The sequence below is a fragment of the Aptenodytes forsteri genome, unplaced genomic scaffold, assembly GCF_000699145.1.
Source record: "Aptenodytes forsteri isolate BGI_AS27 unplaced genomic scaffold, ASM69914v1 Scaffold175, whole genome shotgun sequence".
Taxonomy (NCBI): Eukaryota; Metazoa; Chordata; class Aves; order Sphenisciformes; family Spheniscidae; genus Aptenodytes; species Aptenodytes forsteri.
The window spans coordinates 1,217,665-1,233,566 of NW_008794723.1; the positions used below are offsets into that span (position 1 = coordinate 1,217,665).

Sequence of the window (15,902 nt, forward strand, 5' to 3'; positions counted from 1 at the left end):
CCACTGTCTATGGCATTGATGAAGATATTAAACAGTACTGGTCCCAATATGGACCCCTGCGGGATGCCACTCGTCACCAATCTCCATCTGGACATTGAGCCGCTGACCACTACCTTCTGGATGCGACCATCTGACCAATTCCTCATCCACTGGACAGTCCACCCACCAAATCCATCCCTCTCCAGTTTAGAGAGAAGGATGTTGCGGGGGACCGTGTCAAAGGCCTTACAGAAGTCCAGATAGATGACATCTGTAGCTCTTCCCTTGTCCACCAATGTAGTCACTCCATCATAGAAGGGAAGGCCACTGGTCAGGCAGGACTTTCCCTTGGTGAAGCCCTTGGTGTAGCTTCTAAACAGCTCTGTCTAGACACAAAACTCTTCTTGTTTTCTATTACTTTGTGCAAAAAACCAGTGAGAACCAGCTATCAAATAAAAATGTGGGAGAGAAGTGCAACTCACCAAGATGGTCACCACCAAATACTGGAAGTGATTGCGAAGATCAGCAGCATGAGTGCAGAATAGGACAAAGTTGCTCTGCTCCAGCTGTTGAATTGAAGACATTTGGTGACCAGCAAAAAAGGAAGGAAAATTAAAAAAGACAGAAATGATGTCACACTCCATACTAGCCAAACATAGTTGGTGACTGATTTGTTAAATGTAGGATTTAGGAGTCTCGTTCTTCCCTCGTTTGCAACAATTTAAAGAAGCAATAACTCTCCTGCTATCAGTGGAGGAACACACCAATAATATTGGGGCAAGCAAGAGGTAAACCATGCACCTAATACAGCATAAAAATGACCAAAACAGGAACTGCCTTATGAGAGGATTCTGTCTAAAGGCTTTATTCCCTATGTTGCAATTGCCTTGTGTTGTTGTCACAGCCACAGCTGCAGACTACCGCAAGAAATTGCTCTTCCTTTTCCATAGCAATGCCATAAATCTTTCACCAGAAGCTCTGACTCCAAAACAAGTTACTCTTCAGCTGGAATTACACTCATGCCAACTTCCTGTAGTAAAGCAGCTAACTGCTGGTTTTGTATACAACCTTGGCTGTGGAACATAGCTTTGGGTCAGATATCTCTATAAGTCTGAGTACTCATTGGATGGGAGAATCTAGCTGCCCTGTATTATAATGACAGATGAAGCCACTGCCACCATGCTTTTGCAGAACTCAGGGGGGTTCTGAACACCAGCATATGGTTCAGGCCCAGCTCCAGCAATTCTGCAGAAGTGGAATGACAGAGGAGGATTTAATACTCATGCCACAGTAGTGTGATCAACTCTTGCTCCTTTGTGTGCTTGTAGATTATAAGTGGCCAATCATCTGTATACAAATTAGGATAAAAGTTATATCCCTTCTCCATTGCCACCAAAGCCTTCCCAAGCTTGTGTCCCAGTTTATGCTGCCTTCATTTTAGATGTAGAATATCACACTCTGGGATTATGACCAATGCATCTTTACCTGCCTATTCCTTTGCTCACCAGTAATCCACTCACTAAATTCCATGAAGTCAGTGTCCCTTCCTTGAATAACAATAGCAAGGGTTGCTCATGCTGGCTGAACTGGAGCAATACAGCTTCCAGCTTCTGCCTCCCCTCGCACCTTCCCTTCAGTCTGCACAAATAGAAAAATAAAGAGATATGGACTGACAGAAGGTATTTTCCTCTCTGGGTGTTGTCAGCAAGTAGTTGGCTGCCAGCAACTAGATGTGTGCTGTATCCTTACTGACTGATTGGATGCTGGAAGGATCTGGACCATAAGGGACCTTTCATCATCTCCCTGTCTCTGCTGTTGCTCACAGTGCCTGCAGCTCCCAGATGTAAGCAGAAATGCTTCTCCTATTGTTTCTCGCCCTTGGGCCTTCCAGCAAGGACTGACAGATACTATAAAGGACAGCCTACTAATTGTGCCCAAATCCAGGCCAACAGGAAACTTCAGTGCTTCTTCGGCAAACAGACTTTTACGCAGCCCTTCCAAGGAACTTACTAATTCACCAGGACTGCTGGTGAACACAGCGCTGCTCTCTTAACATGCCCTGTTCTTGCCCTCTGTCCCGATATTCACTTGATCAATGGCTCATGTGACTAAGAGTCTGTTGACAAAAACGTGAATATTATTTGCTTTTCCAAATAAAGCCAACTTCAACTGATACGTACAGGTTCACATTAAAATAACATCTTTACTGAGTTGAACATAGCTCAAAAATCAAGCTTTAAGATGACTGCTGGACTGGGGAGTAAGGGTTTCTTACTGAGTGGCTTTAAGGTTTTCTACAGCTTTTCTCTATGGGAGGACATATTGCATCTTTTTGTGAGAGCCACATTCAACTGCAGGTCCTCATTTGAAAATTAGCTCTATCTAGCTCTGAGACAGGTAAGACCTCCTGCCTCTGAACATCATCCTACTCTGACCTAATGCCTTCCATCACAAAAGACTCCATAAGAACCAGTTCAGCCACTATCTGAGAACAGCCACCAATGCAAAGGAAAGGGGCAATGGTTTAAAGCAGCACACACTATAGAGAACAGAGAGAAGAGAAAAAGCATTCTCTAAGCAACTGAAACCACAGGGTACTGTAGATGGATAACATATAATGACCCAATCTGGGTCACTAGGACTAGTTCCTCACCTTTTATGGGGGGAAAAAAAAAGCCATCTTTAAATGGTCAGGACTTTGGTTTCGCTTCTCGTTTGAAAGAACCATCTCCAGCCGCGCAGGACCCCAGGCACCAAAAAAGGACTCTGGTTCCCTACTGATTTGTAGGGGAAAGCACCACCCCCTAGATCACCACCTCCAATCGCCAGCCAAAGGTTATTTGCATTTTAGCTGCCGCAGACTCTCCCATGCTGGGACTGGAATGAGGCCAACACACAGACTTAGAGAGTCTGAAGTTACCTGAACTGCTGTCGAGATGAGAAGAAATGAAGCCGTAAGCTTCACGTACGGACCATGCTTCATGGTGAGTCCAAGCCCCTTACAAAAAGGAATTGCTCTGTCTGAATTTAAGGCATAAGGATCTAAGAGGAGCAGAATACATAAAATAACAATCTTTTCCACAGATGAATGTAAAATAATTATTATTAAATCTAGGGATATTTAAATATGTCTTACCATCTTTTTCCTTTACTCCAAGAAAGAGAGTGACAATTCCAAGAAGATACACACCTCCTATGACCCCTGCTGCAATCATATAAACTCTTGCCTTTGAAAAGAAAAAAGACATATTTGAAATTGTGACAGGAGAATGACAAGTCATTATGAAAATTTCAGTCTCTTTCTGGTGAGTCATCCGTAAATGAAGAAATGCCCATCTACATACAGCCAACTGTCTTTTATCTCTCTGAAAAATGTTCACTTCTGCAGTTCATTTCTAAATAACACCTACTTTAGGATAAATCCAGGGCACATAAGTATATATTTCTTGCAAAAAAAAAAAGAAGCTGTGAACAAAAGGGCTACTGTGTTGGCAACCTGAACGTTTTAAAAATTTGCGTATGTTGAGACTAGCTATAGACATACACAGTCATCTATCAAAAACACGCAGCATCTGTAGAGTGATTCTAATTTTTAGTAAATCCAGTTGATCTAGCTACACAGACTGCAATCTGTATCTTCATGCTAGGTGGGAAAGGCCTCAGTACTGATGTAAACATAATTACTACAGTTACTGCATTTATACATAATGATAATAAAAACTTCCTTTAGGCTCTAATGAATTTTAGAAATCACACTTTCATGCCCATGTTTTGAGAATATGGTAGCTTGCATGCTTGTTTTCCCAGTTGCTTAGTGAAATACTCAAGCAAATTCAGAAATCTTTGCTTCCTATTAGCCAGGGGAACAAAGCCTTCAAGGATACCTCCCACACCATCAGATCACATTTATTGTTTCTAACTCTGATTACACTGGCTCTGGAATAAAGCTTTAAAAAAATTATTTTGCTTTAGTATTCTTTAATAATTTATTTTATACTGTGTTATCAAAGATAAAATAAGTGCTGGTTATAGAGCTTTATGACATAATGATTATTTGATAGGAAAATTGAATTCTAAATTATCAGTTATATGTTGCAAATGAAATGACTATAAATCTAGGAAGCAGTTGGTAAATAAGCATGCAAAATTACAAGAATGTACTCCCAAATATAAAGTCACTTAGTATAGATGCAAAGGTAGTCAGATGAACCATGTAAGTATAGACGATCATGACAACAGCTTTTGTTAAGATATTTGCATTTCAGAACGGGACACGGTGAAATAAAGAAATGCAGGACTATTCTTTATTTGGGATGAAGGTTTGGGTTTTTTATATCAGAGCTATAAATTAAGTGACAGAGTACTTTTATAGTATTGGTTATGTCTTGCACAGACTACAGACTGCAGTATTGTAGATACCTGAATTCACTCAAACGAGTGAATTTCAGCCTCAAAAGCAGCCTAGCTAGGAGAGAAGGGGCTGAAAAAAAGTATAGTAACAGGACTCTATTATGAATTTTATATTTCGTGTCTATTTATTTGTTAATGTGCTTGAAGCAACTGAATTAAATGCTTTCTTTCACAGGTCATCATTAAGTGTAATTTGAGCTTAAACTATCAATGATATTCATGGTAGGCCGGATGAGATTCTCTCACTCTAAACAAAACTTGTTAGCCCATCTATGAACTATATCAATATCCATGCTTGGTTTCCAGTAGGAAAGATCCACCCCTAAGCTTACAGTAACAACTTCAGGAGAGCTTAGAAATAACCATTTCTTCCACTTCCTTTCTTTAATAATGAGCAAAATAGTATAATTCACTAGGTCTTCTTTTAAACTAGGTGTGCTCTTGAGCAGCTAAGAATTAGTCCTCATGACAAAAAGGATCAGGGTCATACTCCTGAATGGCACTAAAAGAACCGGTCAAGATTCAGCCTCTTCTAAATACTTTTTTTAGACTGATGGAGGTACTTCAGGTTCATAGACCCTAGTCCTGCCTCAACTTATAACTGTCCATCAGTCATACAACCAAAATTCAAGATCCAACATCTCCGGTTGATCGTGTAGTTAGGTGTGTATTCTGCTGTGCGTGGTGTGAACAAAAGGCAAGTGTCCTGCCATGCAATGCAAGCAGCTCCCCCACGTGGCTCAGTGGCCATTCATGCTCCTATAATCCAACCAAATTGATGCCAGGTTACGTGAATGGCAAAAAATTCCGGTCCTCACAAAACAGGGTAGCAGGGAGTGAGGTGGGTTGCCAGAGCAGTTCATTCAGACTATGGCCTCTGCCCAGGCCTGAGGGCTCTTTGGGAAAAAGGGCAGGAAAGAACAAGGAATGAACAGAACCTTACCCATGGAAAACAGTTGGACATCATAATCCAGACCATTCTCAACCATGGGATACTACTCATCTACAAAACCTGAGAAGGTGACACGCAAAACAGTGGGAGAAGGAAAAAAACAAAGACCAAAACAAATAAACAGGAAATCCTCACAAAAAATGAACACATGGCTGCTTGTTAATAAGGAAGTGAAATGAGGAAGGTAATATCTTTAATTAAATCAACCCATATAGTTCGGGGGGAAAAAAAAAAAAAAGACAAGTTTCCAGTCACACTGTGACTTCTTCAGATCTGGAAAATGTTTGTGTGTCTAAAAACTTTTCCATTGTTTCCCAGTGTTAGTAGCTAGCTTCATGAAAGATACTACTTCTACCTACAAACTCTGGATACTTTAGGCTATGTATCTTTGCTATTTTTTTCAAAATAAAAAACTACTTGACATTCAACTCATTGTGAAGCTTCTTTCTCCATCTCCCTCCTATCTCAAAAAGGACAGGAAAGCACATGTGGTTAGACAGAAAGGAAATAAATAAAGATAATGTATTTTTTTTTCCTTGAAAGCCATTTAAGAGATTTGGAAATGGAAGTTGGTGATTATGGCATAAAGCAGATTCAGACAGGGAATCTGCTGTGCAATGAAATTCAGCTTCCTCCACAACTTTGCAAGCTACTCCTCTTGACAATTCACAGAGCTGTAATAGCACAGTAGTTTACTACATCAAGCCATTGTCCTAGAAGCTAAAAAGGGAGACAGGATGATGTTCTGTGTCTTTTTAAAATATACACTAGAAGTTACCTAACAAGCAGCTTCAAAAACGCTTTAAACAGCTATAAAATGGCATGGCCACTTACAGAAGCAGCCCAGCTCTCCCCAGGCAGTTTCCCAGGTCAGCTCTCTGAGAAGCCATACAATGACCTGTGCCAAAAACCAAGGATCAAGTAGCACATAGGCAGAGAACAGTGTCTGGGAGTGGGGGGAGGCAAGGGTTGGTCCCCTTCCTGGACTACCAGTGCTGGTGCCAGGGTATGCAAATTCAAAGCACGCATAAAAACATGCCTTAAGCTTATGATTTTACTGCTGCTGAAGAGTGGTAATAGGAGCTATTCAACTACAATAAGCAGAGCACAGATACGTACATCCTGATTTGCACCAAGCACCTGAGATTAGACTCAGGTCAAGGAATCTTTTTCATGGGGAATTTTATATATCAGTTAGTACATGCACTGACAGAGTAATATAAAATAGAAAAAGAAAGACTGAATCTAGCAATTGGTAAAATGGAACCAACAAACTGCAGATTTCACAAGTGACATAGAAAAAAACACTACACAAGGTAATTGTTTGATTCAAGGCCTGTTTCAAGACCACTGGAAACAATGGAAGACTATCAAATTGTGTTCACTGAGGTTTGGATCGGGTTTTAGGATTTCCTCCCAGATATAAAAGCTTCTCTGTTTCTCAAAAAAATAGCAAACTGAAGCATGAAGAGATTAAATTACTTGTGCAGGATTACAGGAAAAATCTGCTGTGGAAAATGAAATAAACAAGTATGGATTCTCTAGGTTCTTTCCACATGTTAACCACTGAGCCCTGCTCCCACTAATTGCCTGTTACCAACCATTTACTTTCAATAGTGCTTTGTACCTTCACAAAAATACAGATTCCAAGTAGGACTTACAGTTTTGTTCACATAACAGCCATTAATCTTTACAGGAGATCCCTAGTGATAACTACATTGAAAAGCAGTGTTGCTGAACTGAAAGATCCTGCTATAGCCACCATTTTTTCATAGAATCATAGAATTATTTGGGTTGGATGGGACCTTTAAAGTTCATCTAGTTCCAACCCCCCTGCCATGGGCAGGGACATCTTCCACTAGATCAGGTTGCTCAGAGCCCCATCCAACCTGACCTTGAACACTTCCAGTGATGTGGCATCCACCACCTCTCTGGGAAACCAGTTCCAATGTCTCACCACCCTCATCGTAAAAAATTTCTTCCTTATATCCAATCTAAATCTACCCTCTTTCAGTTTAAACCCATTGCCCCTTGAGCTGTCACTACAGGCCTTGGTAAAAGTCTTTTTCCAGCTTTCTTATAAGTCCTCTTTATATATATTGAAAGGCCACAATAAGGTCTCCCCGGATCCTTCTCTTCTCCAGGTTGAACAAATCCAACTCTCTCAGCCGTTCTTCAAAGGAGAGGTGTTTCGACCCTCTGACCATTTTCGTGCCCCTCCTCTGGACCCACTCTAACAGGTCCATGTCTTTCTTGTGCTGGGGACCCCAGAACTAGATGCAGTATTCCTGGCAGGATAAAGTAAGTTTTTCTTTTTAAGCTTCTATTTTAAACTGTAAATCAGCCCCTAGTGAAAACATAGGATGGCCATATACCTCCTAGCTACTTTACAGTTTGGCATCTTCAGCGGAGCTCCTCAGTGTAATTCTGCTGTCACACTGAGAAGTGGTTGCAAAGACAACAGACGGGAAGCCTTGTTTGCAACAAGGTCGTCATCGTCTCAGCTCCAGTGTTACTGATTTCAAGGAAGTCACGTTCATGCTCATCCAGCTGGGTCATATGATATGGTATTACAGAAGCACCCCCACCCCTCTCCCTAAGATTTTAGTGTGCTCCCATAGATACTTACTTGATGAGACAGGGGATCTGAGGGGTCTGGAAAGCTGGGAGTGTCATGCCAGGAGTCGGTTGTGTTTACTGGGGGATTCACAGTGCAGTGATGAGAGACATGAGCACTGGCCACAATCTGCCCCTGAAGTGCAGCTCCAATCAAGGTCCCAAGCACTTCCATGGTCATTCCTAAAGCAGGAAGCACAAATGTGCATTGAGGATGAGAACGCAATTCCTCCACTGTCTGCAAGCTTGCTCATTTGTCTCACTGAAGAGAAACCTCATCAAACCACTTTCTTTTACAGGGAACAAGCAGAAAAAGCAATACCAAGAACAGCAGAACGGGAAGGTCAGTCATAGAACAGTTTCAAGGAGAGTTTTGTCACCTATTTTGTGACCAGCTTTTAGAAGCCTCCATGGAAGAACCTTTTCTATACAAGCTGCATGATGGATACGGCTGAGATTAAGAGCCACAAGGGGATAACATAGAAACCTTTCATCTCGAGAACCAGCGCGGAACTACAGTTTAAATGTTGAATGCCATTTTTCCAAAGCAGGACTAGGAGCCATAACATCAGACTTTTCATCTCAAGTTTAACAGTAACTTGTGAAACATTTTTCAAGCCACTTATCTGATCAGACCTCTAGGTTCTCCAACTGTAAAATAAAATGATACTTGCCTTGGGCTTATGCTGGAAATAATACAGCCGCAAAGCTCTTGGAAACAGCAGACGCTGTTCTTAACTGCCTAAGGCCACAGTCGGGCAGAACTAGCTACCTCAGCCTCAGAGAATGATTCAGATCACTAACACTCCAAGTACTATCAGACCAAGGGATGATCTAAAAAAACAACCAAAGTCTCCATTTGGGAAAGCAAAGATCTAACCATGGGCATCCAGCTCATGCTTCATGTACTCAGAATCAGTCAACAAGGAGGCTAGTTGTTACAGCTCCATCACAGGCGAGTGCTGAGTAATCTGGGTTTAGACCCTTCTCACCCCGAGAGATTTCAAGCCTACCACTCCTGTTTCCATGCAATGTGGCCATACCCAGCAACTCCATGGCAAGGAGATAAACTGAATTCCTGTCCTAGCTCCAGAGACGATTTACACATTTTGCATAAAGATACATAGGGTTGAATACACGAACAGATTAGGAACAGGGACCAAGACTCCCTGTTTATGAGGGAACGCTCTTCTCATTGACCTAAACATCAGGCTTTTTTCTACTTATTCTCTCTCAGTGGCTCCAGGGGTCCCATAGTTCCTTTCTCAGACGCACCATGGGGGATTTTGAAGGGCCGCTTCCAGAGTGGGTTGTGTCCTGGTGGTTATCATACTCTCCCTGGAAAGTGACAGGTGCTTCAAAAGCTCCTAGGTTCAGGTTTATTCAAGTTCCCTGCTCTATAACAGCCTTCCTAGGTGACCTTGGACACATGCCTTTTTGTGTATCCCTGTAAAGGAATAAAAGTACTTCTCCACCTTACAGGAGAGCAACGCACACAGACTGCGAGGTATTCACACAGTGCAGTAACGAGGGCTGTATGTAGCTATGGAAGATCAAGTAAGGAAAAGGAAAGAGAGGCTTCCTAGGAGACTTGGATCATTTAAATCATTGCTAGTATGCTCCCAAACAGAGAATGCTTCTGAATGGAAAATTTGAGGCTTCACGTAACATTAATTTAAACCAATGGGAAGTACAAAAAAAAGCTTCTTCCCCAAACTTCACATCCAATCTTATTAGCAACGTTACAGTTCAGTTCATACACACAAAAATGCTGGCAGATGGTGGAAATCCCAACCTCAACCTGATCTGAAGTCTAGTCTCAGATGGGCCTTGCAGAGCTTCCAAACTGTTGACTACTCTGCAAAGGCAGTGCTTGAGTCACACCTTTCATTCAAAACACCACCTACACTTTTATAACCTTTACCTAGGGCTCTACACCTGCATTTTACCAAGCACTTGCATAGAATAAAACTCAGAAGCATTATTATAGGCAACAGAAATACAACCATTATGAAACCTTATTTTCTAAGAAGTAGCAAGAGCTGAGGCATATTTCAAAGTTCTTGTGTGCTCAGAATTTATAATGTATTACTTTCCATCTTAGCCGAGAAAGCTGATCTTTCAGAAAGCAGATCATACCTTGAAGTAGGTTATATTTTGCCCAGAATGTAAGTAGGATTTATGTTAAAGCAACTTTGGAATCCAGCATTTCTACCTTGCATTCACAGTAAGGAGCAGGACAAAATTTATAACAAGCAGTTCCGCTTGTCTCCAGTAGAGGGTAATGGATCCTCTGATCCCAACCTTTTTTTAAAAGCACACTTCATATTACACAGCTGTTTTTCTTTAAACAGTTGAAGAAATGCCTGAACAACTGACTGCATCCAAGAAAGTCTATCAACAAGAAAAATTCTCTATGTAACCCAAAGAGAGGCAAGAAAAAAGTGTTTAAGTTATTAAAAAAAAAAAAAAAGGAGATTCTCACATAATCATAACCATTACAAGAAAACTTGGCTCCAAACAAATACAATTTCAAAATATACAAAAATACCAACAGTTGAAAACTCAAAACTATGGTTCATTCCACCACCCTAACTTGGCTTAAGAGAACAGCTGTACACTCAAAAGTTAAACCCTTTCCTGAACAATAAAATGACACTATAAACGTATAACACCTCTCAGCCATGGAGTTCAACAACTTTTATGAGCACAAATTTCACATGCCTGTGAAGCCTTGCATGGGACTAGCAGATAGGAAAGCACATATATTTGGATCACAGCCTCTGAAGACATAAAACCAGACAACAGAAAACACTAGGTACATGGATTTAGTTAGAATTTAGGCCAGATGACTCACAATACAGTCAGAGCCAAAGAATATAACACAACTGGAATCTCCCGCTGTTTAGTCCTGTCCTATGACTGCTAGCCCAGACGTTCTCTTGAGATAGTTGATGATAATGCAAATTACAACTGCTCCATGTGGCCAGAAAGGGATTGGGTTGCTCAGGGGATATTGTATCTAGAATTCCTGACATGATTTTTTTTTTAGCACTTGTGGCCATTTCATTGTGCCTCTATGGTCTAGTTTTCAACATACTCAAGCAAGTATGTTGAGGCTTAGAAGGACTAATGGAAAAGACAAGGGCTCTTGCCAGGAAGAGAAAACAGATGCAACAAAAAAAAATTACAAGTTATTCTAAAGCAACACTGAAGGACAAGTTAAGAGACAGAAGAGTCTTTCATGTGACATGCGAGCACTCTTTTCTCTTTACCTTGCTTAATGCTGGTGGCCGTGAGAGATAGCAGTTACATAATAAAGAAGGCATGAGAACAGAGCAGAAGAGAGCAGGAAGGGAAGAAACTGTTCTTACATTCAATTTATGATCTATATACAAAATCTTGAAAAGATTTTCATTGCACTTTTTTCGTCTGATCTATTTGCTTCAAAGCAAAAACTTTGTCTGGTTTTGATTGTTGAAGAGCCAGAGATATGGTCTGGAAGCCCTCATTCTTTTAACTAATACAGTCAGAGTGCTAGTTATACTACAGCAAGATCTGTCCTTAAACTACCTGGTATATGTTAGAATTAAACACAGATGAAATAAAAAGAGAGATTTCGGTTGGTGTGAACATGCACACAAAATTACCCTCCTTTTTTGGTGGGGTCCTCTCTGGGAAACCAGTTCCAATGTCTCACCACCCTCATCGTAAAAAATTTCTTCCTTATATCCAATCTAAATCTACCCTCTTTCAGTTTAAACCCATTGCCCCTTGAGCTGTCACTACAGGCCTTGGTAAAAGTCTTTTTCCAGCTTTCTTATAAGTCCTCTTTATATATATTGAAAGGCCACAATAAGGTCTCCCCGGATCCTTCTCTTCTCCAGGCTGAACAAATCCAACTCTCTCAGCCGTTCTTCAAAGGAGAGGTGTTTCGACCCTCTGACCATTTTCGTGCCCCTCCTCTGGACCCACTCTAACAGGTCCATGTCTTTCTTGTGCTGGGGACCCCAGAACTAGATGCAGTATTCCTGGCAGGATAAAGTAAGTTTTTCTTTTTAAGCTTCTATTTTAAACTGTAAATCAGCCCCTAGTGAAAACATAGGATGGCCATATACCTCCTAGCTACTTTACAGTTTGGCATCTTCAGCGGAGCTCCTCAGTGTAATTCTGCTGTCACACTGAGAAGTGGTTGCAAAGACAACAGACGGGAAGCCTTGTTTGCAACAAGGTCGTCATCGTCTCAGCTCCAGTGTTACTGATTTCAAGGAAGTCACATTCATGCTCATCCAGCTGGGTCATATGATATGGTATTACAGAAGCACCCCCACCCCTCTCCCTAAGATTTTAGTGTGCTCCCATAGATACTTACTTGATGAGACAGGGGATCTGAGGGGTCTGGAAAGCTGGGAGTGTCATGCCAGGAGTCGGTTGTGTTTACTGGGGGATTCACAGTGCAGTGATGAGAGACATGAGCACTGGCCACAATCTGCCCCTGAAGTGCAGCTCCAATCAAGGTCCCAAGCACTTCCATGGTCATTCCTAAAGCAGGAAGCACAAATGTGCATTGAGGATGAGAACGCAATTCCTCCACTGTCTGCAAGCTTGCTCATTTGTCTCACTGAAGAGAAACCTCATCAAACCACTTTCTTTTACAGGGAACAAGCAGAAAAAGCAATACCAAGAACAGCAGAACGGGAAGGTCAGTCATAGAACAGTTTCAAGGAGAGTTTTGTCACCTATTTTGTGACCAGCTTTTAGAAGCCTCCATGGAAGAACCTTTTCTATACAAGCTGCATGATGGATACGGCTGAGATTAAGAGCCACAAGGGGATAACATAGAAACCTTTCATCTCGAGAACCAGCGCGGAACTACAGTTTAAATGTTGAATGCCATTTTTCCAAAGCAGGACTAGGAGCCATAACATCAGACTTTTCATCTCAAGTTTAACAGTAACTTGTGAAACATTTTTCAAGCCACTTATCTGATCAGACCTCTAGGTTCTCCAACTGTAAAATAAAATGATACTTGCCTTGGGCTTATGCTGGAAATAATACAGCCGCAAAGCTCTTGGAAACAGCAGACGCTGTTCTTAACTGCCTAAGGCCACAGTCGGGCAGAACTAGCTACCTCAGCCTCAGAGAATGATTCAGATCACTAACACTCCAAGTACTATCAGACCAAGGGATGATCTAAAAAAACAACCAAAGTCTCCATTTGGGAAAGCAAAGATCTAACCATGGGCATCCAGCTCATGCTTCATGTACTCAGAATCAGTCAACAAGGAGGCTAGTTGTTACAGCTCCATCACAGGCGAGTGCTGAGTAATCTGGGTTTAGACCCTTCTCACCCCGAGAGATTTCAAGCCTACCACTCCTGTTTCCATGCAATGTGGCCATACCCAGCAACTCCATGGCAAGGAGATAAACTGAATTCCTGTCCTAGCTCCAGAGACGATTTACACATTTTGCATAAAGATACATAGGGTTGAATACACGAACAGATTAGGAACAGGGACCAAGACTCCCTGTTTATGAGGGAACGCTCTTCTCATTGACCTAAACATCAGGCTTTTTTCTACTTATTCTCTCTCAGTGGCTCCAGGGGTCCCATAGTTCCTTTCTCAGACGCACCATGGGGGATTTTGAAGGGCCGCTTCCAGAGTGGGTTGTGTCCTGGTGGTTATCATACTCTCCCTGGAAAGTGACAGGTGCTTCAAAAGCTCCTAGGTTCAGGTTTATTCAAGTTCCCTGCTCTATAACAGCCTTCCTAGGTGACCTTGGACACATGCCTTTTTGTGTATCCCTGTAAAGGAATAAAAGTACTTCTCCACCTTACAGGAGAGCAACGCACACAGACTGCGAGGTATTCACACAGTGCAGTAACGAGGGCTGTATGTAGCTATGGAAGATCAAGTAAGGAAAAGGAAAGAGAGGCTTCCTAGGAGACTTGGATCATTTAAATCATTGCTAGTATGCTCCCAAACAGAGAATGCTTCTGAATGGAAAATTTGAGGCTTCACGTAACATTAATTTAAACCAATGGGAAGTACAAAAAAAAGCTTCTTCCCCAAACTTCACATCCAATCTTATTAGCAACGTTACAGTTCAGTTCATACACACAAAAATGCTGGCAGATGGTGGAAATCCCAACCTCAACCTGATCTGAAGTCTAGTCTCAGATGGGCCTTGCAGAGCTTCCAAACTGTTGACTACTCTGCAAAGGCAGTGCTTGAGTCACACCTTTCATTCAAAACACCACCTACACTTTTATAACCTTTACCTAGGGCTCTACACCTGCATTTTACCAAGCACTTGCATAGAATAAAACTCAGAAGCATTATTATAGGCAACAGAAATACAACCATTATGAAACCTTATTTTCTAAGAAGTAGCAAGAGCTGAGGCATATTTCAAAGTTCTTGTGTGCTCAGAATTTATAATGTATTACTTTCCATCTTAGCCGAGAAAGCTGATCTTTCAGAAAGCAGATCATACCTTGAAGTAGGTTATATTTTGCCCAGAATGTAAGTAGGATTTATGTTAAAGCAACTTTGGAATCCAGCATTTCTACCTTGCATTCACAGTAAGGAGCAGGACAAAATTTATAACAAGCAGTTCCGCTTGTCTCCAGTAGAGGGTAATGGATCCTCTGATCCCAACCTTTTTTTAAAAGCACACTTCATATTACACAGCTGTTTTTCTTTAAACAGTTGAAGAAATGCCTGAACAACTGACTGCATCCAAGAAAGTCTATCAACAAGAAAAATTCTCTATGTAACCCAAAGAGAGGCAAGAAAAAAGTGTTTAAGTTATTAAAAAAAAAAAAAAAGGAGATTCTCACATAATCATAACCATTACAAGAAAACTTGGCTCCAAACAAATACAATTTCAAAATATACAAAAATACCAACAGTTGAAAACTCAAAACTATGGTTCATTCCACCACCCTAACTTGGCTTAAGAGAACAGCTGTACACTCAAAAGTTAAACCCTTTCCTGAACAATAAAATGACACTATAAACGTATAACACCTCTCAGCCATGGAGTTCAACAACTTTTATGAGCACAAATTTCACATGCCTGTGAAGCCTTGCATGGGACTAGCAGATAGGAAAGCACATATATTTGGATCACAGCCTCTGAAGACATAAAACCAGACAATAGAAAACACTAGGTACATGGATTTAGTTAGAATTTAGGCCAGATGACTCACAATACAGTCAGAGCCAAAGAATATAACACAACTGGAATCTCCCGCTGTTTAGTCCTGTCCTATGACTGCTAGCCCAGACGTTCTCTTGAGATAGTTGATGATAATGCAAATTACAACTGCTCCATGTGGCCAGAAAGGGATTGGGTTGCTCAGGGGATATTGTATCTAGAATTCCTGACATGATTTTTTTTTTAGCACTTGTGGCCATTTCATTGTGCCTCTATGGTCTAGTTTTCAACATACTCAAGCAAGTATGTTGAGGGTTAGAAGGACTAATGGAAAAGACAAGGGCTCTTGCCAGGAAGAGAAAACAGATGCAACAAAAAAAAATTACAAGTTATTCTAAAGCAACACTGAAGGACAAGTTAAGAGACAGAAGAGTCTTTCATGTGACATGCGAGCACTCTTTTCTCTTTACCTTGCTTAATGCTGGTGGCCGTGAGAGATAGCAGTTACATAATAAAGAAGGCATGAGAACAGAGCAGAAGAGAGCAGGAAGGGAAGAAACTGTTCTTACATTCAATTTATGATCTATATACAAAATCTTGAAAAGATTTTCATTGCACTTTTTTCGTCTGATCTATTTGCTTCAAAGCAAAAACTTTGTCTGGTTTTGATTGTTGAAGAGCCAGAGATATGGTCTGGAAGCCCTCATTCTTTTAACTAATACAGTCAGAGTGCTAGTTATACTACAGCAAGATCTGTCCTTAAACTACCTGGTATATGTTA

At 41.1% G+C, this 15,902-nt stretch overlaps 1 protein-coding gene across 1 annotated transcript in view; it reads right to left on the reverse strand.

Moving 5' to 3' along the window:
- The window catches only part of MFSD2B (major facilitator superfamily domain containing 2B), a 45,138-nt gene that overhangs the window by 11,351 nt on the left and 17,885 nt on the right, over positions 1–15,902 (reverse strand). The window contains exons 6-9 of the mRNA XM_009273875.1: positions 12,330–12,499; positions 3,116–3,206; positions 2,900–3,021; positions 462–545 (exon numbers count right to left, since the gene is read on the reverse strand). Of these exons, the coding sequence (XP_009272150.1) occupies positions 462–545; positions 2,900–3,021; positions 3,116–3,206; positions 12,330–12,499 (467 nt within the window). The remainder of the gene's footprint in view (positions 1–461; positions 546–2,899; positions 3,022–3,115; positions 3,207–12,329; positions 12,500–15,902) is intronic.